Genomic DNA, 27,097 nt, shown 5'->3' with positions numbered 1-27,097 from the left:
ACATCTGTTTGGAGGGCAAAGCAGCCCTAACACTTTACCCTACTCCTCTGGACTAGAATCTGGACGCCCTACTCCTAGACATGAGCGAAGCAGCCTAATAAAGAAGGAAGGCTCTTTATGTCACCAAATCTTGCATTGGTGACTGTGGGACAGCTGCACTGAAGTCTATGGGAGACGCATGGAGAAACACAATAAAACACAACATATCTACGCCATATGACTTCTGATGAACAAATGCCAAAACGTGTCAAAAAAAATATATCAGTCGTTAACCTACTCTCTGAAGTGGAAATAGCAAAGGTTCCATTCGAAGCGTATACATCCTCAAACCTCCTCTCTTTGCCAAAATGGGCAAATTTAAATTTGTATCCATTTATACCGCACGTACATTCCTACATACGATAAGCCAAAAGATACTCTTGTGTTGTGATTTATATCACAAGTTTGTTGTTTTGAGTTTTTTGCCATTATCACATCTTGCCCCATGAAAGAGAGACAGCTGATACCAATTAGACACCCCCCTTTTCTAAAATGTGTATTTGGTTGAAATGTTGAATATTGTAAATGTAATTTAATAGCTGATAATGAACATGCCCACCCAGGGGCTTGAAGCTTTCAGACTGTTTCCACACACATATGTCCAAAAACTGTGACAAAGAAGAAGCCTGGGAACTGAGGCCATAGTATTGACATTTGTGTTTTTGTCCCATGTCAGGAGCCAATATCATAACAGGGATTTATACATGCAGTGCATGTTATGTCAATTTAGCAGTGTTTGTGATGCCCTGAACCAGACAATCACTCCATACAATCACAATGCTGTCTGGTGTATACAAGCAGCTTGGTTGATTTGGAAGTCTTTCACATTAGGTAGTAGTTTCACACACAGACACTCCCACATTGCAGTTGTCTTTGACACTACAGTTTTGTTCTGTTTGCACCGAGCTGTTCAACTGGAACTGGGGACAGTTAACAGTATATTGTGCAAACTTGAGGCTTTTATGACTTTTTTGAAAGCCAGGACATCCAAGCACCTGGAGAAGCAGTGTCAACAACCCCAGCAGAGTTCACTCAGTAACATTTGGTGACTACTTCATGAATAGTGTCACCTATTCTGGAGCCATCTTGGTTACTCAGTTAGTCAACATACCAATCCAAGCAGGATAAAACTGTGAAACTGGATATGGATAACCAATATTTTGCACTAGTGACTGTAGAATAAAGGCGTTATAATCTACCAACAAATACAATTTCTCTGATACTTAAAATGTATCACATCATTGCATATCACAGGGTAGAAAAGGTTATTCTACCTTGCATCTCTGTTGAATGACCTTTTTTATGCACATTCGTACCGTCCCTTTCCCGTTCAATAATTGGGCCAAATGTCACATTGAGATAATTCTGGTGCAGCTTAGATGAAAGATTTGACTTTTCAGCTACATAGAATCTCGACAGTCAGGTTTTGGCCCTCAGATTTGACGAGTCAGGTTGTTGCTTAAGCTGCCATTTTTGGGTTCAAACGTCCTCATTTTCACTGTCACAGCAGATGCACTCAAGTTTAAATGTCTAACACTGTTGATGCAACTTTCTGTTTTGTCACTGAAACATTTGGAGAGCAGCTGATGCAGATATTGGCAACAAGATGACTCCAACGGAGGTCACGAGTGACATATTTGGAGGGACTGTTGTATTTGGCAATGAACTTGAATAGTCATATCAAGATTGCTGTTTTTATGCAGACTCATGGTGAGGATATGCTGCTTGAAGCAAGTTCACAGATTCACAAGCCACCACACTGACACAGGGAAGTGTGATCTTAGCAAAACAACCACTAGAAAACGAGGATGAACAAAGAAAGTAAACTCAAATCCACAGATATTTGACACATTATGGAGAAAAAAATACAACCATAGAACTACAGACATGCCAAACTAGTCTGAAAATATAGACTACACATGAAATTAATTTATTTTTATTGGCGCTGACAATTTCACAGGATACACTAGACCTTTTAGATTAACTGCTATAATGCCATACTTCACCGGAAACACAAATATGCTTGCTAATAAAAGTAAGATCTAGCAAACTAAAATTAAAAAAAGTATGTAGGGTTTAAATTATTAGATTGACAGCATGGTAATGTTAAAGCGGGTGTGTTAACATGGTATCATTTAGCATCTAATGGTTATTTTGTCACTAGGTTGATGTGCATACCATGAGCATGATAACTGTAACATTTTAAGTCCTTATATTTATCACGTTAATATTTTTCACTTTAGCTAACATTTAGCTTCTAACAACATTGATATCTAACCTGACATTGGCATGGTAGTGTGCTATGTAGACAGTATTCTCAAAACACAGTTGAGGCCTCCATGAATTCAGAAATTATTTTGTACAGAAATACCCTGTCATGAGTGGAAGTTCTGGTCAAGTGTTGCTGTTGGCTAAAAATTGTCATCCATCCTCTGCGGAGCCTGAATTTCTGTCTTCAAATATTTATCAAGACAAGACAAGACAAACCTTTATTTCTATCCCAAGATTCAGCCTATTTAGTTTGAATAATAAGATGAATTAAACTCTGTCCAATTATTGCTGGGTGATAATGACTTCATGTTTGTTGATAATGGTAAAAGTTTGGTACATACAGTACACATAAATGACATCACGTTTTTTCAGAGTAACTTCTGGATGGAGCTTTTTAATATTTAACAATACAAAGGTACGACCGTGCTTGACGAGAACTTTGGCACCTGGCCTGCACGATATAAGGAAATCAGGGATGTTTGATAACACTGTTCAACACTGCGATGATGATGTGACTTGTGGTAAATAAACAAATATTGAAGCGCTTCTTTTCTTCCTCAGCCAACATGCCAGCTAGCCCCACCAAAATGACACCAATTCATCTGTGTGTAGCTGATGGCTATCTTAGGGTTCATCTGAATGACCAGATGGTATGAATGCATGGCTCAATCTGATGCGGAGTGTGAATTTTCTTAGTTATTGCTCATTCATTCCGAGAATCATGCTTTGTAATGTTTATATCGCAGTGATGATAAAAATACAACTGAACGGTCAGCAATACTGGTGACGATGAAAATGGTATGAGGCTGTAAAAGTTACCATAATAATATCGAACACATGAAATTAAGATCGAACAGTGTTGTTTCTACTTACCCATCGCGACCTTTGCTGACAATCTTGACTTCGAAGTAGTAGATCCCACAGGCAGCAGGGATTGGGTGTGTGGCTCTCACTGATGCTGCGTCCTTGTGGTTCTTACCATGACCTACAATAGGAGAAATATGAAGTGTTAATGAACAATATGGCATGTAAGTGGTAAAGTGTTCTGGATAATACATCGTCAAGGTTTATGGTGGCCTTAAGTTATAGAGTTCAACAGTGATCGCACACTTTTTGAATGGATCCGATTTCGGAGATAAAGTTCCCATTCTTTCACTCAATTGACATTTCAGAAGTCGTCAATTAAGTTTTAAGCCTGGACCCAAGGCAACCAATTACGAGGAGAAGGATAACCATAAAATATTTGATAGGGAACAAAAAAAAGTGCAAAACAGCAAAAAAGGTAAAGGTACAAGACTGTGTACATAATTATCTAAAGGGTGCAGAGGCGGGAAATAACAAAGTACAAATACTTTGTTACTGTACTTAAGTAGATTTTTCAGATATACAGTACATATTTTCAAAACAGGCTTGTCACTTTAGTTCTAATGCATTTTATCTTAATTTCAACCTATCAGCATGGTGCCGCAGTGGTTAGCACTGTTGCCTCACAGCTGGGGCAGGGCCTTTCTGTGCAGAGTGTGCATGTTCTCCCTGTTCTTGTGTGGGGTTCCTCAGGGTACTCCGGTTTCCCCCACCATCAAAACATGCACACTAGGTTAATTCTCCAGTCAATGACCTTGACTAAGGCACTGGCTCAGATCTGGAGTTGGTCCCCGGACATGTCCGCTGCCCACTGCTCCCTCGGGATGGGTTAAATGCAAAGTACCAGTTTCACTATGTTGTACAGTGTATGATATGATACAGCAGAGATCCTGCAGCCCCTCTGCCTGGATTCTCTTATGTTCTCAGTTTGTTGCTGTGCTTGAGACGCTTTACCAACCCAAAATGTTGATATTTGACATCCTGGGAATGAGACTCAACAATCAACTATCTTTCTGGTGCCTTTATGAACAATTAAGACAAATCCTACCGATTCTACCTTTAAGTTTAATAGTCTTAGTTCTTCATAATATTAATATGGCATGAGGTTCAGTTAGCTTTGGACAGAAATGGCCAGTAGAAATGTCCTTCAGAGTGACACTTTTTTATACTATGAGTACATTTCAGAACCTGTACTTGCCTTCTTCTACTTGAGTAAAGAATGTGTGAACTTTTGCCAACTCTGATGATATGACACAGACTTCTATCAGTGTATTTTGTTAACACCAACTAAATGTTTAGGATATTCAAAATATAATATTCAAAATTGCAGGTCTATTATATAAGAAAAAGCTAAACCTGACTAAAAATCAACTAATTGCTTATTTGTTAGATTAATATACTTTCATGAGCTTTGAGTTTTTTTTAAGACTGTGCTTGATGAGCAAGTTCCTCTCTGTCTTACTTAATTTTCTAGGACAACATATATCAGATAGTCACATCTAACTGTTTAACTTGATGTACTGGGACACAGAAACAAATCTTCACGCATCAGTCACGCACAGGTTTAGCTCAGCTAGGACTGATTTTCTCCCAATAATCCAAACTTTTGTTAAGGCAATGTTTTCTATCAATATTTTGATTTGTCTGTGTGTGTAAAGATAATCCCCTACTTATATACAGTCAATGATAAAGATGTAAACAACAGGGTCACAGGGCTCATGTAAAGTGTCTGGACTAATTAGATTCAGGCACAACAGTCGTTACTGACTGTCATTCTATATTCAGATGGCTGCTTATGCAATCCCTCGGGTCATGAGAGAGAGAGAGAGGTGTGTTGTGTAACTGCTATCTGGGCTGTACAGTAAACATGTGCATCTTTCTGTTACATGTAATCACACCATTGACTGAGTTCACCTGTTGTGTTAAAGTCATCGGGAGCTCCTTGTGTGTGTGTTTGTGCATATGTCAGTGTGTGTGTGTGCATGTATGAAATGTAGATAGGCTGTAACCTTAAACGAAGCAGCTGGCTGTCAGAAGACACCTTGAGGCTGTTGCAGTGTGTGTGTGTGTGTGTGTGTGTGTGTGTGTGTGTGTGTGAGTTTATGTGTGTGTGTGTGTGTGTGTGTGTGTGTGTGTGTGTGTGTGTGTGTGTGTGTGCATGTGTTAGAGACAGACAGAGCATGGAAACTCCAGCTACTAACATACAGCCAGCTGGGTACGTACTGAACATGACAACAGTAATGATCAAAATTGCTAAGTGAATGAAACTTAGCGTATTATTCTGGTCTCTATTTAATTGATGATATGCTTCAATGTAATTTAAGCTCATGGTGATTTTTTCATGACATCATCATCACACCATGTACAGGAGATAAATGTAATGCATACTGTCATCACAATGATATTGAATTAAAGCACATTAGCTTCACTCAGTTCTGCCAGTTCTACGACTCAACATATCTACTGTGGTACAGAGGCATGTTATTACTGCACATTTATTCATGTGACCAGCACGCCCGTGCATGTGCATGTGCGTGCGTGCGTGCGTGTGTGTGTGTGTGTGTGTGGTGTGACTGTCTGGTCCAATGGTTGCTGCAACATTCGTGGCATCTATTTTTAGCTGCTCCTCGTGAAAACGACTCGACAGTAGGCCAACAGGTCTCTTTACAACTGCATAGATGGGTAAGAGAAATGGCCACTACTTTTAACAACAACTACAACCCCCTAAATAACAAACCTAAATTTAAAAGTATGCCTTTACGAAACAAAGGGCCAAAATGTTTTCATCATGTAAAATATTTTTCCCATTATCAGCTTGTTATCTAACTGCAATACTGAGACAAAACTGTCCTTTGAGAAACATTCTTCAGCTGCTCTGTGACATCAAACCTCTCCACCAGAGGTCAGGGGTCAAAGGTTAATGTACTTTTTCTATCCCACAGCACATTGAGGACTCAGTTGCTTACTCGGAAAGCAGCGAACACACCCCAGGTTCTATCCTTGACCATGAGCAGGGGAAAGTACAAAATCTATCAGTTCAATAACAGAAAGTCCAATAAAGGCCGCAGCTCCACGTTGTCATATGCCTCGTCACTTCAGCAGCAGCAGCAGCAGCAGAAGAAGAATGAATAGTACAATGTCACCAATGAAGAAGAGACATTACCACAGTGGGCACAGAATGCTACCACAGAAGATGTACAAAACATTAATATGTCTTGACAAAGAGAATCACTACACTTTTGCAAGGTTACATATTGCCTGTCACAGGTAAAGTTCTCAAGAATTATTTAGCCCCCAATGCACTAGCTATGTCAAACAAAAAGGCAAGTACTGATTTTATACAACTGACAAATAATCAACATCAAGAAAAAGATTTGGTGCTCTGCCCAATACTCCTCAATGAGACAGGCCATGCTACACTGCAACACCTAAACACTGTAACCCCAACAGATTTAATGGCCTAGTTTAGTCAAGGTTAAAGCCACATGCACGCCGTATTGTTCAGACTGTAAACACCAGCAACAGAGTTGGAAAAACCATTCACATCAGCCTCACTTTTTGTAATTCCAAGAATTTCCGACACTACAGCTGCTATGTGTCATACTTGGTGAACAGAAATACAAAAATGCCAACAGACCAGTGACAAAATGGCTGCAAAGCCTACATCACTGGCAGCTGCATGGAAAAACTAATCCAATATTAGCACAAATTAAGTCGATTAAGCAGATTCAAAACTAGCTATACAGTGTGTTTGTGTCTGGTTTCACTTGTTGACATTTAGTACTAATACTTAACACATTATATTTAGCTAACCAAAGGTAACCATCTAGCAATAATGTGTTAACACTCTCAAGTCTGAATAAATTTCTTCCCATTCTGCCGACACTGAGTGAATGCAGCAAAAGGTGAAGGCCACATGTCAACAATTAATCTTTTACTTTAAAATGTAATGCAAACCTCTGAGAACTTTAGAGATAGGCTTTCCAGTGGTTTTATTGGCGTCACTGTTGCAAAAACATGCGGAACGTTTAACATTTTCGTCAGAGATGCAACTACCAACAACACAAGACAAAAGGTTTATAAAGCACCTTGCTATGCAGTGTGCCACAATCGTAAGCAAACGCCAGTGGTGCCTTGGAGTCATTGAGGTTCAGGGTCTTGCTCAAGGATACTGTCAAAGGACAGGCTATAGCTGGGGATTGAACCATCCATTCTAATATAGTAATATACAGTGCCTATAAAAATTATTCCCCCTTGATTGTTTTCCCCTTTTATAAATGGGATCATGGTCAATATACAAAAAATATACAAAACAAAAAATGTACAAAACAAATAACCTCTTTAATGTCAAATTGTAAACAGATCTCTGCGAAGTAATGTCACATAAGTGATTGCATAAGTGTTCACCCCCTTCAAGTCAGAATTTGGTAGATGCACCTTTGGCCTCAATCACAGCACTGAGTCTGTGTGGATAGGTCCCAATCAGGTTTGCACATCTGGACGCTGCAATTTTACTCAATTCTTCTTTGCAAAACTGCTCAATCTCTGTCAAGTTGTGCAGGGATCAGGCGTGAACAGCCCTTTTCAAGTCCAGCCACAAATTCTGTATTGGACTGAGGTCTGGGCTTTGACCCGGCCACTCCAGAACATTCACCTTGTTGTCTTTAAACCATTTCTGTGTAGCTTTCGCTGTATGCTTTAGGTCATTGTCTTGCTGGAAAATAAATCTACTCTCTCTCGTAGTTCTCTTGCAGACTGAATCAGGTTGTCCTCCAGGATTTCCCAATATTTTTCTGCATTCATTTTACCCTCTATCTTTACAAGCCTTCCAGGGCCTGCTGCTGAGAAGCATCCCCACAGCATGGTGCTGCCACCACCAAGCTTCAGGGGATTGGTGTGTTTGTGGTGATGTGCAGTGTTTGGCGCCAAACATAGCGTCTAGCCTGATGGCCAAAAAGCTTCATTTTGGTCTCATCAGACCAAAGAACCTTCTTCCAGTTGACCTAGGAGTCTCCCATATGCCTTTGGAGCTTATATGAGCTTTCTTCAACAGTGCTTTCTCTTTGCCACTCTCCCATAAAGCTTTGACTGGTGAAGAACCTGGGCAACAGTTGTGTATGCAGAGTCTCTCCAACCTCAGCTGAAGCATTTAACTCTTTCAGAGTAGTCACAGGTGTCTTGGTGGTCTCCCTCACTAGTTTCCTTCTTGCACAGTCACTCAGTTAGTGGGGATGGCCTGCTCTACAGAAGATTTTCACATGTGCCATATTCCTTCAATTTCTTAATGATGGATTAAACTGAACTCTGGGGGATGTTCAGTGACTTGGAAATGTTTTTGTATCCATCCCCTGACTTATACTTCTCAATAATCTTTTCACAGAGTTGCTTGGGGTGTTCTTTTGTCTTCATGGTGTAATTGTAGCCAGGAATACTGATTAACCAGTGACTGGACATTCAAACACAGGTGTCTTATACTACAACTTGAGACACGTTTACTGCACTCAGGTGATCTCGATTTCACTAATTGTGAGACTGCTAGCACCAATTAACTGGACTTCTGTTGAACAAGGTCAGTCACTTTAAAGGGGGGAATACTTATGCAATCATTTATCATGTACTTATTTTACATTATATATTTTTAAGTAAATGACATTACTTTGAAGGAATCTGTTTTGACTTTGACATTAAAGAGTTTTTTTCAGTTTATAAAAGCAGTAAAAGGAGAAAACAATTAAGGGGGTGAATATTTTTCATTGGCACTGTACAACCCACTTCCCCCCCCGAGCTACAAACGTTAGTAGTAAACGAGGTTTAGAGACCTCAAATAATGCCCATGAAATCTGTCCAACTTCAGCCTGTCTAATCAGCCAAGATAAGTGAACACCTGTGTCAATGTGTGAGGCCTTTTGAAACTGTAACTGTCAGAGGTTCAAACTGCACTCCAAAAATGTTTTTTAAGAAGTTTGAAGTAGGACAGGAGATGGAGGGGACAATTCAGAAGCAAATGTCAAACAATGACATTAGCCTGACAATAGAGTAGATGGTTTAAAAAAAATGTAATGCATCTATTTACATTGGTCCCAGCCCTATTCTATGCTTCTTTTAAAAACGGTGCAATATGTAAGAATTGGCCACCTGTTGAACTCATGCTCGAGACAAAAAGGGGGCAGCAGATCAAAGTAACCACTAACTTTTGCCAACTGTAGCTGCTGTTAGCTGGTTGGCTCAGTTAGCCATGCAGCTAGCAGTCTTGACTGGGAGCCTGAAGCCCCGGAGAGGTGTTGGTGTTTACACCAAGGACATAACATTAAAATCTGAATGCTGCCTTGAAGTCAGAGCCCCATTCATTCCTATTACAGCTACTCAGTGGCAGATGAAGCCAAAATGGCTCGACTTCAGCAAGTTCACATTGATAAAAACACCCGGATCTTCCGTGTCGTGGGCAAAATTGCGATCAAGCCACAAGCAACCGGGAAAGACTGGTAAGCTATAACATTGATGAGCACATGGCTAAGATTTCTAACTCCAATAAGTTGCTTTTATTCTGCAGTACCTTTCTCTTTGACTTCGTAAAGTAGTAGTGCGATGGATCAATGGACTTGGACTAGTCAAGGGGCAGCTGTGGGATTACGGGCCCTGGGCCTGTTATTGTGAGCAATTAGGTCCTTGTGTAACTGGACCAAAAGCTCTGTCATCATCCTTGGCAGTTTGCACTTTTTCCAGTGCCTTCTCAATAGATGATGGGCACCATTGTGCTTCGTCATCTATTCTGTTTGTGATTTTCAAGGACAGAAGTTTAAGGCACAGCCAAGAATTGGAGGGTGTCCAGTCCTCTTCGGTGACCTGAGGATTGCATGTTAGATTTTTTTCAGATGATGCTTTGTCACGCTGTGACCTACATCACTTCTGGGGGGGGGGGGGTTGCAGCGGAGTGTGAAGTGGTTTGGATGAGGGTCAGCGGTTCAATTCAGGAGAAGGTGAACTATCCCAAGTGGATTTGTAGTGAAAAGCTGCCAAAGGTACAGAAGCTTAAAGGTGCATTATTGATTTATTGGCCATTTGGGGGCAGTGCAACAAGTTTTTAACTCAACATTTGCACAATTTTGACTGAAACAGTTGTTATGGCGAATGTGTCTGAAGACAATTTTTTATCCAAACCCAGCAGACAGAGTTGTCTCTTTAGATCTGTTTTAGTGTGACTCCTGAAAAAAAATATCCGGCTCTTTAGCTGCTGAATACTCGTCTGTTAACCAGTCGGTCGCTAACTTTGTCTGTTAGCCGTTTGGTGCTGGGCAGATGGGATACAGTGGAGTCTGTCAGAGATTTTATTGTTGATGAAGGCACAAAAAAGGTATAACAAAGCATTCTACCAACAGTTGAATCAAAACCTGGCCAAGAGCTTCGGAGACTGACTATAAGAATAGGATCAAGGGAACTAGCTGATGAAGTGAGTTTCCTTCACAGCCTGTCTGGGCTCACCCTGCTTTTAGACAGCAAGTGGTTTCCACTGATTGTAAAAATAAAGCCACGGTGACATCATCCATAGGTTTCTGAAGAGCCAGAATGACGCTCAAACTGGGTGGTCGCCATCTTGGCAGTGCCCGACTCTACGTCACTCCCAGCTAATCAAAAATTAGCAAAGAGGTGGTGCATGGACGGAGCTGAAGCGAGCCGAATGAAGCCTGGTTACCGCAGCAGTTAGCTACCAAGCAAGCTAAGGCTAACAAAAAAAAACAAAAACCTAATGAGTTAGTGGATCACAAGATCATTTGCGTTCATGTTTGACTGCAGGTTTATTTGAATACCTTAGCCAGAATACCTTACTGTGCAATAGCTGTGAAGGCCCTGACACACCAAACTTAGATCAAAGAACTAGCTGCATCAAAAGCCAACTATTGCGTCGCCTCATGCCTCCTGTGTCCCATCCAAAAAGCTGCATTGAAACACACTGCAAAGACTAGAGCAGACGGCCAACAAGCTTGTATGTACTGTGCCTGCGTGAAAGGAAATACCTGTCTGCTGATATAAACACAGTTATTAGAATTAAGCATCATGTTTTGACATGACTCTCGCTAATACAGCTGCTTCTAATCAAGAATATGTCTGATAAAAAGTTGCAAAAAGCACTGGTTAACAGGCAGAGAACAAAATAAGGAAGAGTGGCAAATGGGTGAACTGTATACTACAGTGACAAGGGGGCTCTCGCTTTCTTTTTCCATTTCTCTTTTCTAGACTGAGCCGCTTACCTGAACAGCTAATCAGAGTGATTTCACTCACAGACGAGCCACCGCCAACTGCACATGCTCAATCAGCCAAAAAGCCACCAACAAGGGCCATATAGTGCCAATGGTGCAGGAGACACCGCACCGAGTAGAGCCACGGACGCTCACTGACAGCCTACAATGCCCAATGGGCCGATGTCAGTCTGCGTGTGTGTCAGGGCCTTAAGGTTGCAAGCAACAGCAGGCATCAAGGGTGTGTGTGTCTGTGTTTGTGTTCAGATTAACATTGGATTCCGACCAAAGCCAGGTTGCCACTATCTATCAAATCTAATTTCATCACATAGATTAATAGAGTAAGTTTTATCCTTAACTAGATGAAATGGTTAACATTGCATGATTAACAAGGTTAGCTGATATCATTAGCTATTTATTGGCCCTGAATAGATTAAAAGAAAAAAGATAAACTCTGAAGTTGCTCCAAGACAGTTTTTCTTAATAATATTCACTGCTGGTGAAGAGGTGTATAATTCAGGGAATTTAGACACTAGTAAAATTAGCTCCCACATCATTTTCCTCTGTGTTTTCTGTGGTTGCTATGGTCACATGGCAAGCGTTGGTGGTAAGTTGAAAAAGTTCAATTCAAAGATCAACCATCATCTACTCAGACAGCAGTGGCAAACAGCTGCATGTAAGGATGGCAGCCCCTTTTTCTCTTTGCTGCTGTTGCTGCCACCTACCTTTGTGGCGTGGCTGAAGGGTATACCTTGGAAACAGTGGAGATAGCAGCAGCAGTCTGAAAAGTTAATGTGCCAAGCTAAGAAATAGTCAGGCAACATATACCAAAATGTGTCATTCTCATAACTCGGTTATTGTCTGAATTAAACTAATTAAAGCTGTTTCCTAAAATGTCAAACTTTTCCTTTAATGCCACTTCAGCCCCTTGACAGTCATTCATCCAGGCATTTACTGTACAGTAACTGAACTACATAATTCAGTCACTCACAGATCAATCAGATACTTAAGGTGGTAATACAGAGACAGAGTTAGATAAAGTTGTTAAAGAAGCATGTTTTGTGCTTAAATATTTTGAAGCACTTTGTAACTTTTGTTTTGATATGTGCTATATACATAAATCTTTATTTACTTAGAATATAGATATGGATAACTGGATGATTACTATTAAAAATAGCTGATTCATATGATAGTGGCTTTATAATTTTTCATTCTGATAAAGTCTGTAAACATCTTAGTCATCCTGGAGGACGACCAGAGGATGCATTGAATGCTGACCATTCTATTTTTATCAGCTATATATATATATATATTAACTCATACATACACAGACAACACTTCAGGGTATGCTACAGTACATTACCTCTAGCTTCACAATGAGTCACTCCCTATATGAATGATGCCCTAGCTATTGACCAACTGTATTTGTCAATCAATTTATTGATCCTTAAGGCCTATAAAAACAACCAGGAAATCTTCTCCGCACCAGAACAAAACAGAAATCCTTCATACACCAGAGTGCTGTAGTGTTTGTAAAAAATAAACAAAAAAACATCAGTTGTTTGGTGTATTCATAAAGGCACTAAGTCAATATGTATGTTTGTATGTTTTACAGTGTTTATTTATGTATCCATCTGTTGAGACTGGGTACGTTAATCTGTGTCTGTGCTCAACAGCACTAGGTAGACACAGTGTGGCCTTGAACAGAGAAAATTGGCACACTGGTCAAAATAGCATTCAAACCACAAGGGTGAGGGAACAGAGCAGGAGCTAAAACAACCAGGAGGAGGAAAATTATCCTGCACACTGCAGAATAGACCTATTTATATGTCATCCCTGAACAATTGTGCAGTGTCACTTAATCTGTGCACTTTTCATAGACCAAAAGACTCAATGCCCTACATAACACCATGATGAAATGACATGACTTATCTCATGACATACATGAGGCCATTCATCATTTTTTGCCGCCGTCACATGTCAGTGGGTAATTCGAGACAGAATGCAAGGATCTCATTAACACAGATTAAAATGGATGTCAAGATGTGAAAAACCTTTTTCGCATCATTAACAGAAAACAGGGAGCACAGCAGCATCCTGAAAAAAACAATGCATGTTGTGCATCTGCACCACTGATAAATAGAATCGGCTTATATTGAGTTTTACCACTGTTCATATCAACAGCAGGGACCTGATCAATTATGCATTGAATAATCTGTGGGTTATATCTGGCTATCTGCCTCAGAGTCTTAATTTGAACAAATAATAGGCATTCCCTGCTATTCACAAACAGCAGGACCACAACTACGTATGTGCCAAATAAGCCTCTCAAAATGGGTTACAGAGCCTGCCTGCATCCTCTCATCCTCTGCGTGTTTCACTGATGTAAACAGCCAACAGGGCCCAAAGTGGCCTTGCGATGCCTCTGTGGAGATTTTCACAGGCTGAGATGCAGGACTAGCTCGCCTGCTACAGGGGGGCTGTCCTGACGTGTCGCCTGACGAAAAATAACAGAGCAGGCAAAAGACTGAGAACAGGACTTCACGCAGATGTCACCTTGTTTTGATTTAGGAGCTGGATGTATGGCGTTAAAATAATCGAGCTGACAGGCCTGGCAGCCCGTACTGACCCATCCGAATAAGTGATTGACTGCACCGTCTGGCGAGCAAAGTTGCTGTTATTGTGATAAGGCCAGTCTGTCGATAATACAGATTTATAACAAGATCGGTACATTTGGCCTAATGTAATGCGCAGAGGCCTCCTCCCTCACAGCAGCTGTTGAAAACGAGCTGGCTGCCTGCTGGAGGTTGGACATGAGACTGTTGTGCTCAGGGCACATACAGATCTGAATGGAGTTGGACCGGTTGCTTCTAGGCTGGAAAAAATGATTTACGATTTCTGAAAAAGACTTCCAGAACACTGCCACTGAACTCACGCGAGAAAACACAACAATGCCATTTTTATTCTATTTTGGTGCTTGTTGTAGTCAAAAACTAAACAATTGCAGTACACCCTCAATACTACATTGTAAAAGGCTAACAACAAGTTTGGCTCGGCTCCATCTTGTAGCCAGCTTATCCAGTCGTTTTCATGACAAATATAAGTCCAAGGGAGCAGCTAGGTTAGCTAACATTAGCTAGTTAGCCACAAAGCTAGCTACTGTATTTGCTTAAGAGATAGCTTGCTGTAAGCTAGCTCCTGTTTGTTAAATACCATTAGTTAGCTTAAAGGCAGAGCCCTGTCTATGCGTCGTTATTCGTGCCAATGCCACCTTCCAGTTCAAACTATGGAGAACGTCAGATACACGTCAGTTTACTGCGAACAAATAACGTCATAAACGGTAAATAAACAAAGGAGAGAGCCGTGTTGTTGAAGGTGAATTTCAGTGTGGTGGTAATAAGACCAACTGTCAGGGTGAGAGAGTTCACTGTCACCCATTTGGGAATTCCTCTGTGAAACAAAGCAAGGTTACAGGACAGGAGAGGCAGCTCAGACTAGATTTACCAGGAGTGCACACACACACATACACAATCAACATAATCGCATACTGTGTGTGTGTGTGTGACTGTGTGTGTGCGAGTGGGAGAGACAGAGAGACCCCCCTCCGCAACAACACAGTGACAGATTAGAGCTGAGACCCTTTGCTGTGTGACTACATGTTCAGACCATCAGGGATGAGCCAGCCCTCTAACCTTTGTAATGGACCCGCAGGTTGTTCTGTGACAGCCCAATGTAGCTGTATTTATCCTTGGGGCTCCAGGATCGGGGTAAAGGGGTCTCTTCCTCGTTCACAGCCGGGTAGAGCCGTTTCAGACGCTCGTTCAGCTCGTGCTCCTGGTAATTAAAAGCAGGATCCCCTAACGGCAGACTTCCCGCTCCAAGCTCTGCCATTTTTGGCCTCTGTTTTGTATCTTATTGTTCGTTTCTTTCTATCCAAAGCCCCGTGTCAGTCCGCTGGAGCTGTAGGCTGAGAGTGAGAGGGACTGAGGGGAGAAAATAGCAGTGGTGTGACATCCCCGGATAAGCAGCAGAATGTACTGTAGGCTCGTGCGGTGCCGTTTGGGTACTGTAGTTCAGCCGCACGCTCGCTTTTATGATAATTTCTCTGGAAACGACTACACAGCTCCACTGCTGTTACTCTGGTTCGGGGCTTCACTGAGAAAGGTAGCTAGGAAATGTAGTTTTTAAGCTGTATAATTTAGTGGTAGTTTTTTCGAACATTATATAATTTTACAATATTCATTTCATATTTTATCCATACGTTGCACACACATGAAAGAAAGTGGAATAAAAAAATATTTGCTAGCTGGACGATCATTTCATAAACAGCATTAATAGCACTGTCATTTCCACAACGAAAACAAAGTGTAAATTTAGCAAAACATGCCTCCTCCTAAAAACACCCTCTCTATTCAGGTGAATTTAGCATGCTGATGTCATCATCTTCTATTCCATCCCTTCTATTAATATGTAATTATTATAAGAAGTTGCGGTTTTTATGTGATATTTACGAATGACACATGCTACATTGTTTATTGGTTTATATCTGTCATCGTCACTAGTCAGAGTTGATGGCTTACGCACTTGCTTTTACACAGCTGGAGTCTCCCGTCTTTAAAAAGTGTGTTCGCTATTTATGAACAAAGTTTTCCTTACACAACTTGAAAACTAGTTAGGCGCGCCGCGGTCTCCTCTATGGGTCCTGCTGCGTACTCCGTCCTCGTAACCATGGAAACCGTGCTACAACGCCGTGATCTGTGATGCTAAAGCCAGCTACGAGCTAACCGGAGCGCCCTCATCAATTCATGTAGAACAGGAGTTTGTTCTGCTATCATCCGGCCTTCTGTTAGTCGTTAGAGATGTCGCCACACAAAGACATTAAATTTCCACCTTTAACGCCGTCACAGAAACAAAGGCAAGTGATTCAAATAAGACAGCGAAAATGTTATACCGTCAATTATTGTGTTATTAACGTCACAACTATGACATTGAGTTACTCTACATAACTAAATTACAATTTTAAACAACGTAACTGTTCCTTTTTTGTTTTAGACTTACATGTGATCGTACTTTACAAAATGACCCTGCCCAGACAACAGGGGAAGGGCAAGAAGGACAAAATCCAGTTTCTGTCCAACCTGCAGCAAGAAAGGTAAGCAAACCAGGTACAGGTTCAGCAAACCAGGTACAGGTTCAGCAAACCTGGCAGGAATTCACTCATTCAAAAAAAGTCCATCAAGGATTTTGATTGCTGTAAATTTGATTTATCAAAAACATAGCATTACATAGCCAATTGCTGTCTCCATCTTCCACTCAAGCAAATTAGTCACTGTCAAAGCACTCTCTCTCTCTCTCTCTCTCTCTCTCTCTCTCTATGTGTGTGTGTGTGATCCTATAGATGTGCTGGAAGGGTAGCAGTTACATCTACGCAGGTCCAGGGAGGAAGCCCCAACTCCTGATGCACATGGAGAGCTATGTGAATAAGGAGCTTCATACTATCAGCTCCCACGAGCCAAATTTCCAGGAACTGAAACTACAGGTGCTATGTTTTTGCTTTTTGTGTTGTACCATCCACACCCTATCCTGGCAGAGAGAGTACTCACATATCTTAATCTGCTTTGGACACAGGTCTACCGTGATGTCTTTGGTTGTTTCATCAGAGAGTTCAAAACCTACCAACCCCTTCTTTCTGCCATCAAAAAGGAGTATGAAACCACTTTAGGTCAGTAGCTGCATGAGTTAACCTGCCTGCTGATTATTTATACAATCCAATGATTGTCAACTGTATAAAATAATTTCTCAAACCCCAAAGTGTCGTCTTCAAATTGCTTCTTTTGTCCAATCAACAGACCAAAACCCAAAGACTCTTCATTTACTATCATAAATGACAAAGAAAAACAACAAATCCTTACATATAAGAAGGTGGAACCGGCAAATGTTTAACATTTTTGCTTGACAAATGACTGAAACAATTAACTGATTATCAAACTAACTGGCAACTAATTTTCCTTCAATCAACTGATTGATTAATCAGCTAGAACGCCAAGGTAACACAATCTTCTAATTTATTATTTTTAATAATACAACATCGTTTTTAATCTGCATCAAAATAAAAAGTGACTGATGAGACAATGGCAGAAAATATTCAAAAATGCCATTCTTTTAATTTTACCTTGCCAATTATTTTCAGTGGAAGTTCAGTGAGTTCAGTGAGTTCGGTGATTGGTAACTGTCTACAAACTAGAACCAAAAACACCGAGCAATGGTGCTGTAAACTAACAGTATTCTAAAGTGAGAAGTTAACTATGTGCACAAGCAGGACATACTTTAGAAACAGCTGTTGTTTTTTTAAAAGGTTGTTACCAAATGCATGCATGCTGATTAAAAACTGCTGATTCATGTTTTCATCATGTTTCACATAGAATTATTTTTATTGGTGATTCATCTAGTTGTCATCTTTTTAGTGTATCTATTAGTCATTTAGCTACTAAAATGTTTAACATAATGACAAATTCTCAGATCCTGAAGTGATTGATATCTTTGAAATTGCTTATTTTATCAGGCGGTTGAAAAACCCAGAGAGATTGAATTGACCGATATGAAATGAAGAGACACAAGCAGATCTTTAATTGTGAGAAGCTTATTAAAGGACTTTTGTAATAATTTATCAAAATTATCATCAATTTCTTTGCATTTAATCCAATAATTGTTTCAGCCCCATAGTTTCTTGGAGATGATTTGAATGCATTTTACATCTGTTCAGCACATCAGCAGGATCAAATCCGAGAACTGGAGCCACTGCGATCCCATCTGAGACTGGTGACAGAGGAATGTGACAGGAAGATTCAAGCTCGCTGTGCAGAGGAGCATGCTGAGATCGGAGCCTTGAAAAGGGAGAAGCAGCAACTGCAGAAGGACATTGAGGCCATGAGGGAGAGAGAAAAGGCCAAGCAGGCAGTGGTACATGACATACTTGTAAAGTGGCTGTCCAACCACTATTTATGTATTCATTCATGTGAGTTTTTTGTAAGCTGATATGGTTAAATTCCAGATGAATTCCTTCCTGTTGAATGTTTATTTTATGCGCTGTCCTTATCTCAAACGTGTATAAAAAGTCACAGAAAAAAATGTTCTGCTTGAGATTCAGCTCAGATAGCAAGGACAGCCGTAGATTATCACAGTCCTTGTTTGAGCAACCCACTATCTTCTATTCCTCTCCAGGTGGACCGTCTGCAGTCTGAACTCTCCAACCAGTATCTGCAGTACCGGGAGGAGCGTGATGCCCGCAAGATGCTGATCTGGCAGCTCAGTGACCTAACAAGAGGCCCTGGGAAGGAGGAGCGTTCTGCAGATCAACGTACAGGTAGAGCAGCAACTGTTAATAGATTATTCAGACAAGCGATTAGTTGATAGTGAAAATTTTGGAGTAATTTTTCTTTCTTCTTTTGAAGATATCACCTCAGGCTTTTCAATGTGATGCAATTGGCTGTTCCGTAACAGGTTATAGGCCAAATGGTTAATCAGTAAATCAATTAATCAGACAGATTAATCAAAGATGAAAATTATTATTAGTTGCAGCAGAAACTGTTAAAAAATTACGGTATTGCATTTCTTCAAAACTTTGCCCACTGACTCATAATTTCAGGTTAAGGCCCCAACAAAGCCTGCCTAATAATGGGTCATAAAAAAAGTTGGCCTTTCTTAAAAGGAAAAGTTAAATACTCACTTTCTTTCAGACAGTTAGATGAGACAATGGATACCACTCTCAAATCTGTCCATAAAATACGAAGCTACAGCCAGAAGCCATTTAGCCTAGCTTAGCATAAACAGGGGGGAACAAATAGACTGGCTTAGTCCTGATCTGTAAAGGCACTGACAAGCCAAACTCACATCAAATAACTAGCTAAGTTGAAGGCTCAACCAAAAATCTGCAGTTGGACACACCACAAAGACGGCAGCTGGCGGACCACAAGCTCGTACGTTCTGCGCCTGCGCGGGAGGAAATAAATCTCTGTCGATATACAAACTCATATTATGGGAAAGCAGCTTTTACGCCACTCTAGCTAATATAGCTACTCCAAAGTGAGAATATGTCTGATAAAACTGCTGACTGCTGGCCTGGTGTGTAAGGGTCTTAAAGCTCAGTAATTAACAGATTTGATCAAGATTGTTTTATCCATACAGAAACTGAGGTTGAAATAAGAAAAGTTGTGGTTGTCAGGGGGTCATGTGCTGGATTACATTATGACCTGAAGTAACTGACCCTGCCAAGAAATGGTGGCCTGGTTGTAGCTTCATAATAACCATCCACACATAAGAGTGGTATCAAGCTTTTCATCTAAATATATGCAAAAAAGGCTGAAATTTATAGAATTTATAAATAAAGTTTCAGCCGAATACTTACAGTGAATACATTTACTAAATTAAGCATATGTTGTTCTGAAATTTGTTTCCACTTTAAAAGAAGAGGATAAGGACCAAGTGGCGCAGCAGCTGGCTCTGAAGGTGTGTCGGGCAGACCTGACTAAAGCCCAGGAGGAGCTCAACAGGATGAAGGCAGAGTACTGGGATGTGGTGCCACGACGTAATTGGGACAACCTGGAACAAACACACAAACAGACCATCCTGCAGGTGGCTCATATAGACACATATACTGCACACGTGCATGTACACACGGAACGCATTGAAATGCATTAAAATCTTAAAAAGTTCATATTATGCTTTTTAGATTTTTGCCTTTCCTTTATTGTGTTATGGAGCGTTTTAGTGCATGTCAAAGGTCTGCAAAGTGAAAAATCCCAAAGTCCAAGCCAAAGGGAGTTATTCTCTCCCACAGAAAACACTGCTCCTGCACTGCCTGTTTGGAGTCGAGCCCTTACTTAACTTATGTGTGTCACTATGTAACAGGCGTTATACAAATATATATATATTATAAAATATATACACTCCAGTCAGTCAGAAGACATACAGTTGCTACTGCTGTAGCAGCGTTATTTTGGATCACAATACCTTGCTCTGCATGACCCACCCTACTCTGCCTCTGATTGGCTATGTCCTGCCCATTAAGTAATGTGCATGTGCAACTCTCACCAAAGATTGACCAGAGGTGAGATGTCTCACTCCGTAGCTAAAAAGGAGCATTCAAGACACAGTGTGAAAAGTGACGCAGCAATGCACCATATGAGAAAAATAATGTGTTTTTTGAAAATTAAAGTATGTAAACCTGTTCTACCAGGACCTTCAAATTAAAGTATGTAAACCTGTTCTACCAGGACCTTCAAATTAAAGTATGTAAACCTGTTCTACCAGGACCTTCAAATTAAAGTATGTAAACCTGTTCTACCAGGACCCCCAAATTAAAGTATGAACCTGAAAAAAAGCATAATATGACCTCTTTAGCTGTCCTCACCTTCACAGTCTCGTTTTTATATTTTTGTGGTGTCCAGTTGAAGACTCTGCAGGGTGACTTTGATCAGTTGAAGAGTGAGTATGACACCCTGCTGGAGCTCCACAAATGGGACAGCATGCAGAAGGAGGCACATGACCACATCACTGTGCAGGTAAATTAAAATAACCATGGGATCAAGAGAGGGCAGAGTATGTTGTGATGTTGTGTCTTAAAATTGTACGGTACAGGTGATGGTGTGTAAATGTGTGTCACTTTATATGCTATTAGGCTAATACGTTTGTTAGCATTTTACCTTAAAGGTGTAATATGTAAGAATTTTAAAATATTCAAAATTAACAAAAGAATGGGAAGAAATAACAGTTTTGACGTTATGTCAAAGACCTCTACAGTCTCACGAGCCTGAAAACCTTCCCCCCCACCAGCAGCCTAAATCCCCTGTGAGGGTGGTGTAAACAACAGCAACATTCCCCTTGCAGAGCTCACAGTATAGGCAGAGTATATACAGTATCTATTATAGGACTGCTAGCTGCATGGCTAACTAAGCTAACTTGCTAACAACAGCTGCAGTTGGCCGCAGTTAGCGGTCTCTCTGGTAATGTGCTGCCCCCTATTTGTCTGGAGTGTGAATTCTTACGTATTGCACATGTAAAAAGAGAAGTGATATGTTTTGATTAGTTGTACCTACCTCGTATAAAGGAATCATTTGGGGTAAGGCAATTTTTTGATTGCTTGCCAAGAATTATATGAGAAGAATGATACCATTGTCTTGTCTGCATGTTAAATATGAAGTTGGAGCTCATCTTAGCATAAAGACAGGAGACAGGGAAACAGCTAGTGTGGCTCTGTCCAAAGGTTATCCAAAATACACTTACCAGCACCTACAGTTCACCAATTGACTCATTACACAAAAATCAAGGTGTAAAAATGATAAGTGGTTGTTCTACGGAGGGTCTTAACATTTTTTACGATTGGGTAAAAAAGATAAAACAAAACTAAACATAATAAGGTGCTTACTTTGGACAGAGCTAGCTGTTTCCCTCAGTTTCCAGTACTTATGCTAAGCTAATCTAACCGTCTCCTTGCTGCTGCTTCATATTGAACTGACAAACACACGAGTTGCGTCAATCTTCTCATATAAGTCTTGGCAAAAAAGGTGAATGAGTATTTTTCCCCAAACATTGAGCTATCCCTTTAAAAAGCTGTTGTTTTGTTGTTTTACAGATGGATGACAGTGTGTCCCAGGGGCAAAGCCAGATTCAGTCCAGCCATCTAAAAGTGCCAAATGACTCTGATGCCCCTGAAAGCAGCGCACACACTGTCCAGGAGTTTAGGTGATAAAAAGAAAAGCACACAGATGATTGTTTACAAATCAATACAGTTTTAATCATATATATCCTAAAATCACAACCTTGCCACCCTCCGCCCTAAGCCTCTCGGTTCAGATAAGGAAAAACTTCACCAATAAAAACATTTTTGTTCTCGCTGGCTGTCTCTGTTTTTCTCTGTCATAAAAGAGTCTTTTGTGTATGAACCTACAGGGCGGCCCTGAGGACAGCGTTCCCTCTGAAGTCAGTTCAGGAAAATGATGAACTTATGGCCTCGGCTCAAAGCGAACCAGACAGCAGCAATGATGCCATCTCCTCTCAGAGACTCCACTGCCCGGTGAGTTCCAGCAGAGGTTTCACTGTCTTTTTAAGAAGACATTTTTGTTATTCACCATATGTGACCCTAACTTGCCAACTTAGTAAAGCACTTTAAAATAATTTTTCTGTCTTTAATGCTCCAACAGCTTGCAGAATCCAGTGTGGCAGCCTTACCTGCAGCTCTCGACGAATCAGAAGAAAATGCTGCATCAGATCACCTTCCAGCCAGCGAGTGATCGTGCAGTAGTACTCATTTTATCAATTGATAATTAAGAAGGTAGGCTAACTTGACAGCAAGAACATGTAAGAAAAAATAGTTTCAGGAACTTCAGGAAAAAAGTTTTGAGCAGCTGCTGATCTAAATAGCAACAAATTGTACAGTAATATTAGATTATGATGGTCTGCTATCACACTTACAGTTACACATAAAACAATGCCCTACACCTGCATTCTGATGGGAGTTCTGTGACATTATTACAACTACCATGTGTGCCTTCTACAATAGGTTGATAGCATCCTGCCAAATGCACTGTATCAAAACATAAATAAATCACTATAAATGTATACTGATCAATCAGATGGCTTTTTATTAGTATGTGTATTCATTCATTACAACTAGAAATCATTTTTCATTAAAATCAAGTGTTTGAACTGTGTCTGCAAGTAGAAAGGGTCAGGACAGCAGCCGGCCTCAGTGCCTTTGAACTACATGGTCTGGAGAACGAGATTAATGAATGTGCTGTTAATGATAACAGACCACCCCAGAGCTCCTTTCTGACATGGACAGTAATCTGTAAATGCCAGTCTGACTGAACATGTTGATGTCATGTTGGAAAATTGCCACCAGTCCTTTTTCTTTTAAAGTTGCTCTGTCAGTTTGCCAGAACCTCGCTAAACATGATAAAGGATTTTGAGTTTTCTACATACATTATGTTGTTTTTGTGTTTAATGTCAAGTCCAGGTGCTGGCACTTTAAATGCTAGACTTGGGTGTTCCTGACATGTCTCGCTTCAATGCATATGAGCAGTTTCTTTCTCTTGATTAATTAGAGCAAGCTTGTACCGTACTATTGTCCATTTATTTTTGATGCTTTGGTACATTGTTTTAAAGCCATTTGCCAGAAAATCACTTGTGACACTGACAACAGTCTAGGAAGAAGGAGGGTCCTGTAATTCATCTCACAGAGGGTTTAACTAATCAGTCAGTGAATATACTGATAAAAAACTGGAAATTAAGAGAAAAAAACTTACATAATGAAACCCAAATGTTTGTTTATGAACAGGAAAAGTATAAATGACCTTTTCTCTTATTTCTTATTGTTCATAGTGTAGTACTTGAAGCAATTAACCATACTGTATTTGATCAAATTTGATGATTTCAATTGTTGCGTTCTGTCCACATGGTTGAATACACTTATTATAAGTCACTTTGGATAGAAGCTGAATGAGCTAAAGTGATAATACATTTCAGTGCCCAATGGAAAAGAGGACCATTCAAGTCCAGTAAGTGATAAGAGCTAAAAAAAAAAAAGACAAGATGATAAGAAAATGGTCACCTCTTCTGTTCTCCAATGTCTTCTGTAGTGAACAGAATGCAGCAGCTCAAACTCTCCCAGTAAATATCATTATAGCAGCACTCTCTGATGGACTGCATGCTCACTGCTGGATGAGAAAATGAAATTTACAGAAGATTTAGACTCTCATCCAGGACTCCCAGTGGCATGAACCACATCCCACACACACAAAAAATCTGTGAGTGAGGTGTGAAGTTGGCGTAGACGTTGAATCAAGGACCTGTTTGGGCAGTTTGCAGGGACGCAACTCGAGGTGAGGGCGGAGTGCTTTATTCATGCTCTTACTGTCCTCTTTGAGGACACAGTTTAGATAAAACGTCTCTTTGTCCAATTAACATGAGTGCAGGAATCCTGGAGGGAGAATTCATTTTTTTTAATTTTTCATTTTTCATTTTTCTGGTTGAAGTGAGGCAATTACAACTTAAATCCTCTTAACATATAAATGTTTCCAAATTCATTTCAACACAGAATTACAGGGGTGGTATTGGCTAGTAACAAATCAGCATGTAGTACACATTCATTTGTGAAGGTTTATCATTTTATCTTATATTTAAATCAAATGTAGGTTTGAGAAAGAATAATAAATTACATGTAAGATACAAAGAATGAGCTCACAGATGTTATGGAGCAGATTTAGGGTTTTTTAAAGGAGGCCAGATTTAAAAATTTGAAAATACTGTAGTACTTTTCTACCGCAATAAAATCACATTAGGTGCACCGAATTGTAACAATTTTATTCTGAGTGCAATAACAATTGTCTTATTCAAATGGCAGTGAAACTAAATGTGACCCACTCAGGTGTGAACTGCTTTATAGGCTACAAAACAATTCAGCCTTTTGTTCACATCTTGAGAGTCCTATAACACAAGGAAGAAGAGGTAAGGAAATGGACCAGGAAGCTGAGAAATATATGGGTTAATTTTACTCTGGACCTTTACAGAAATATGTGAGTCAAACAAGCTCAGCCTTTTGTTTGCAAATGGTCTCATTACGGGAATCTGCTGATATGGACTGCGCAAGCCATCGTTGCACTGCAGCTCAAACTGCAACTGATGTGACACATCACCAGGGATCTTGGAGAAGGAACGGAAGAAAAGCAACGTGTCCTTTTCAACAGCAGCAAAATCACCTGTTGAACCCTGCAGAGAGAGATGCAAAGGCTGCTGTTGACCTACCTGTTGCACACCAATACTGTTTCATCCATCCAAATGCTTTGAACAGTTCTTGTATAGGTGTTCCCTTTTCAGCTGAAAATGGCAGAATTTCCCCCTGAGAGGAAGAACACTGCAGAAATAAGCCCTGCATGTCATTAGGATAGGTACTATGTCCATAATCCAGCTCGATGTGGAGCAGTAACCCTATAAATTGGCGGTGGTGCAGAGCTTTGGAGCGAATTAAGTTAAGTCTTTACCACCTGCTTCACATCATGATCACATTTCAGACATTTGGCACAGAGAACTTGTTCACTGACTTTGTTACATTTCAGTGTGGATAGCTCTTCATTCACCAGCCATGATGGGCATGGTCATTGGTAACCATTCCGCTTATTTTACTCCCTGGTAGTTTTTTTTCACTAGTAGCTGAGCAGACAGAGTCAAATCAGCCCACTGCTCTTGTACAGTATAGCCTTTGGGACTATGGAGGTCAAGCAACTCTACTGTTACGTACATGTCTTCATCAGCAGTGTCAGATGTATCTGTGCTTTCATCATAGGCTAATGAGAAATAAACAAAAATACCTCCCCTGTCACTCAATTGATATTTCATCTATTCTCCGGGCCAACATTATTACAAAAACATGTGCAAACTCTTGCTTCTGGGGGCAAATGTCATCCACTATTTTTATGACACAGTCTTATATAAACTTACCCTCTGTGAAAGATTTGCCATTTTTGGCAATTAATATGGCCACTTCATAGCTTGCTTTTGTTTTCATTTGACTCAGGAGCCCTTGCCGAGTCGCTGCTGGGAGGCCAAGGCAACTTCAAGCTGCAAATTATACATTATAAGAAGTAAGCCATGGGCCATTTGAAATATGGCCTTGTGCCAGCGGGACTTTGGACATGTTTTAGAGGATACATTTTTACAGTTTTACTTATAGCTGGATCAATGTGTGACAGAAAAATTGTGGAGCTGTTGGGCAGGAATAGGGTTGAGTTGTTGCTGCTATGTGTTAGCCAGGGCTGAGCCCACGGCTCAATTTAACCCCTGTGTGTAAGCATCATTTTACTGTTGTAGCTAATTTTAGATCCCGTCACTTATGAGTTTTTTTTTCCCAACGTAGGGTTCAGACTTCCTCCAAAGGGTCACCTGAGGGATTGTGAGGTCATATAAGAAGGAAAAACAAAGTTGTGCTGCATAAATTTGTATTCACTTTTTGGACTTTTCTCAAATTGTGCATTATTATGTAAAATTAGACGAATTCGACATCTTTCTGCAATATGCAATTATTGGAATGAACCCATCTGAGAAGTTTAAGGGAAACTTTTTTTTGGTGGAACTGCTCAAGACTTAGAGACAACTCAAATGTGGCAAATGGCCCCAACCAACAGTTTTTACTAAGGGGTGACCTACCAGATATTTTGACACAACTGTAATCTTAGCATTGTGCTGTATTTAAGTTATCCTATGTTTATCCTATGTTTTTTATGTAAAATATTGCTTAACTGATAACTTCGTATTGGCAAGTAAATATTAATTACATCTCAGATCAATGGAGTGAATATAAAAGTACTTATGGAGTAAGTAGCGCCCTCTCTTTGCTACTTCATCCTCAAATACACTGTAATAAGTTGACTGCAGGTTATGTAATGTGATGTAAGTCATGTGAGTCTTCTGAGGCTTAAAATGTTAATTTATAAGAACCAATAACCAACATTGTATGTTAAGGGCTTCATATGAGGCAATATGGTTGAAATGATAACATCATAATTATAAAGCTGGATTACCTGCTGGGCAATGTGGTCGACATCCATGGAGCCCCAAATGCTTTAATATTATGAAAATGATTTGATTTATGGCACATTCGTTGATAATATACAGTATATAAACTAAAAAACATTATA

General features: G+C 40.2%; 2 protein-coding genes across 4 annotated transcripts in view; one reads left to right on the top strand and one right to left on the bottom strand.

Moving 5' to 3' along the window:
* Positions 1-15,732, bottom strand: part of ranbp10 (RAN binding protein 10) — a 39,643-nt gene extending 23,911 nt beyond the window's left edge. Inside the window, exons 1-2 of one of the 2 annotated variants that reach the window (XM_084364521.1) lie at positions 15,101-15,732; positions 3,184-3,295 (exon numbers count right to left, since the gene is read on the bottom strand). In XM_084364521.1, the coding sequence (XP_084220647.1) occupies positions 3,184-3,295; positions 15,101-15,299 (311 nt within the window). In that variant the 5' untranslated portion in view covers positions 15,300-15,732. The remainder of the gene's footprint in view (positions 1-3,183; positions 3,296-15,100) is intronic. The other variant, XM_084364522.1, reaches the window with a different exon arrangement.
* A 389-nt stretch (positions 15,733-16,121) lies between these two features.
* Positions 16,122-23,024, top strand: tsnaxip1 (translin-associated factor X interacting protein 1). 2 transcript variants are annotated; one of them, XM_084364524.1, is made up of 11 exons: positions 16,122-16,323; positions 16,461-16,560; positions 16,807-16,947; positions 17,037-17,130; positions 18,172-18,368; positions 18,630-18,771; positions 19,876-20,039; positions 20,855-20,968; positions 22,039-22,148; positions 22,356-22,479; positions 22,607-23,024. In XM_084364524.1, exons 1-11 carry the CDS (start codon positions 16,268-16,270, stop codon positions 22,694-22,696), a joined length of 1,332 nt encoding a protein of 443 aa, XP_084220650.1. In that variant the 5' UTR covers positions 16,122-16,267; the 3' UTR covers positions 22,697-23,024. The 2 variants fall into 2 exon arrangements, with proteins under 2 accessions (XP_084220650.1, XP_084220649.1); XM_084364523.1 differs by having other exon boundaries at positions 16,124-16,323; positions 19,873-20,039.
* Positions 23,025-27,097: the final 4,073 nt, after the last annotated feature.

This window comes from Pagrus pagrus (genome assembly GCF_965226575.1).
Source record: "Pagrus pagrus genome assembly, chromosome: 10".
Classification (NCBI taxonomy): domain Eukaryota; kingdom Metazoa; phylum Chordata; class Actinopteri; order Spariformes; family Sparidae; genus Pagrus; species Pagrus pagrus.
Note: the sequence above shows the minus strand (reverse complement) of the source record. Positions and strands in the feature narration are given on the sequence as shown.

Bases quoted from the DNA above. Each gene is read 5' to 3' on its own strand.
- tsnaxip1 (XM_084364523.1), top strand. From the start codon at position 16,268: ATGTCGCCACACAAAGACATTAAATTTCCACCTTTAACGCCGTCACAG. The intron at 18,369-18,629 runs GTACATGACATA...ATTCCTCTCCAG, and splicing joins AAAAGGCCAAGCAGGCAGTG to GTGGACCGTCTGCAGTCTGA. The intron at 18,772-19,872 runs GTAGAGCAGCAA...CCACTTTAAAAG, and splicing joins TTCTGCAGATCAACGTACAG to AAGAGGATAAGGACCAAGTG.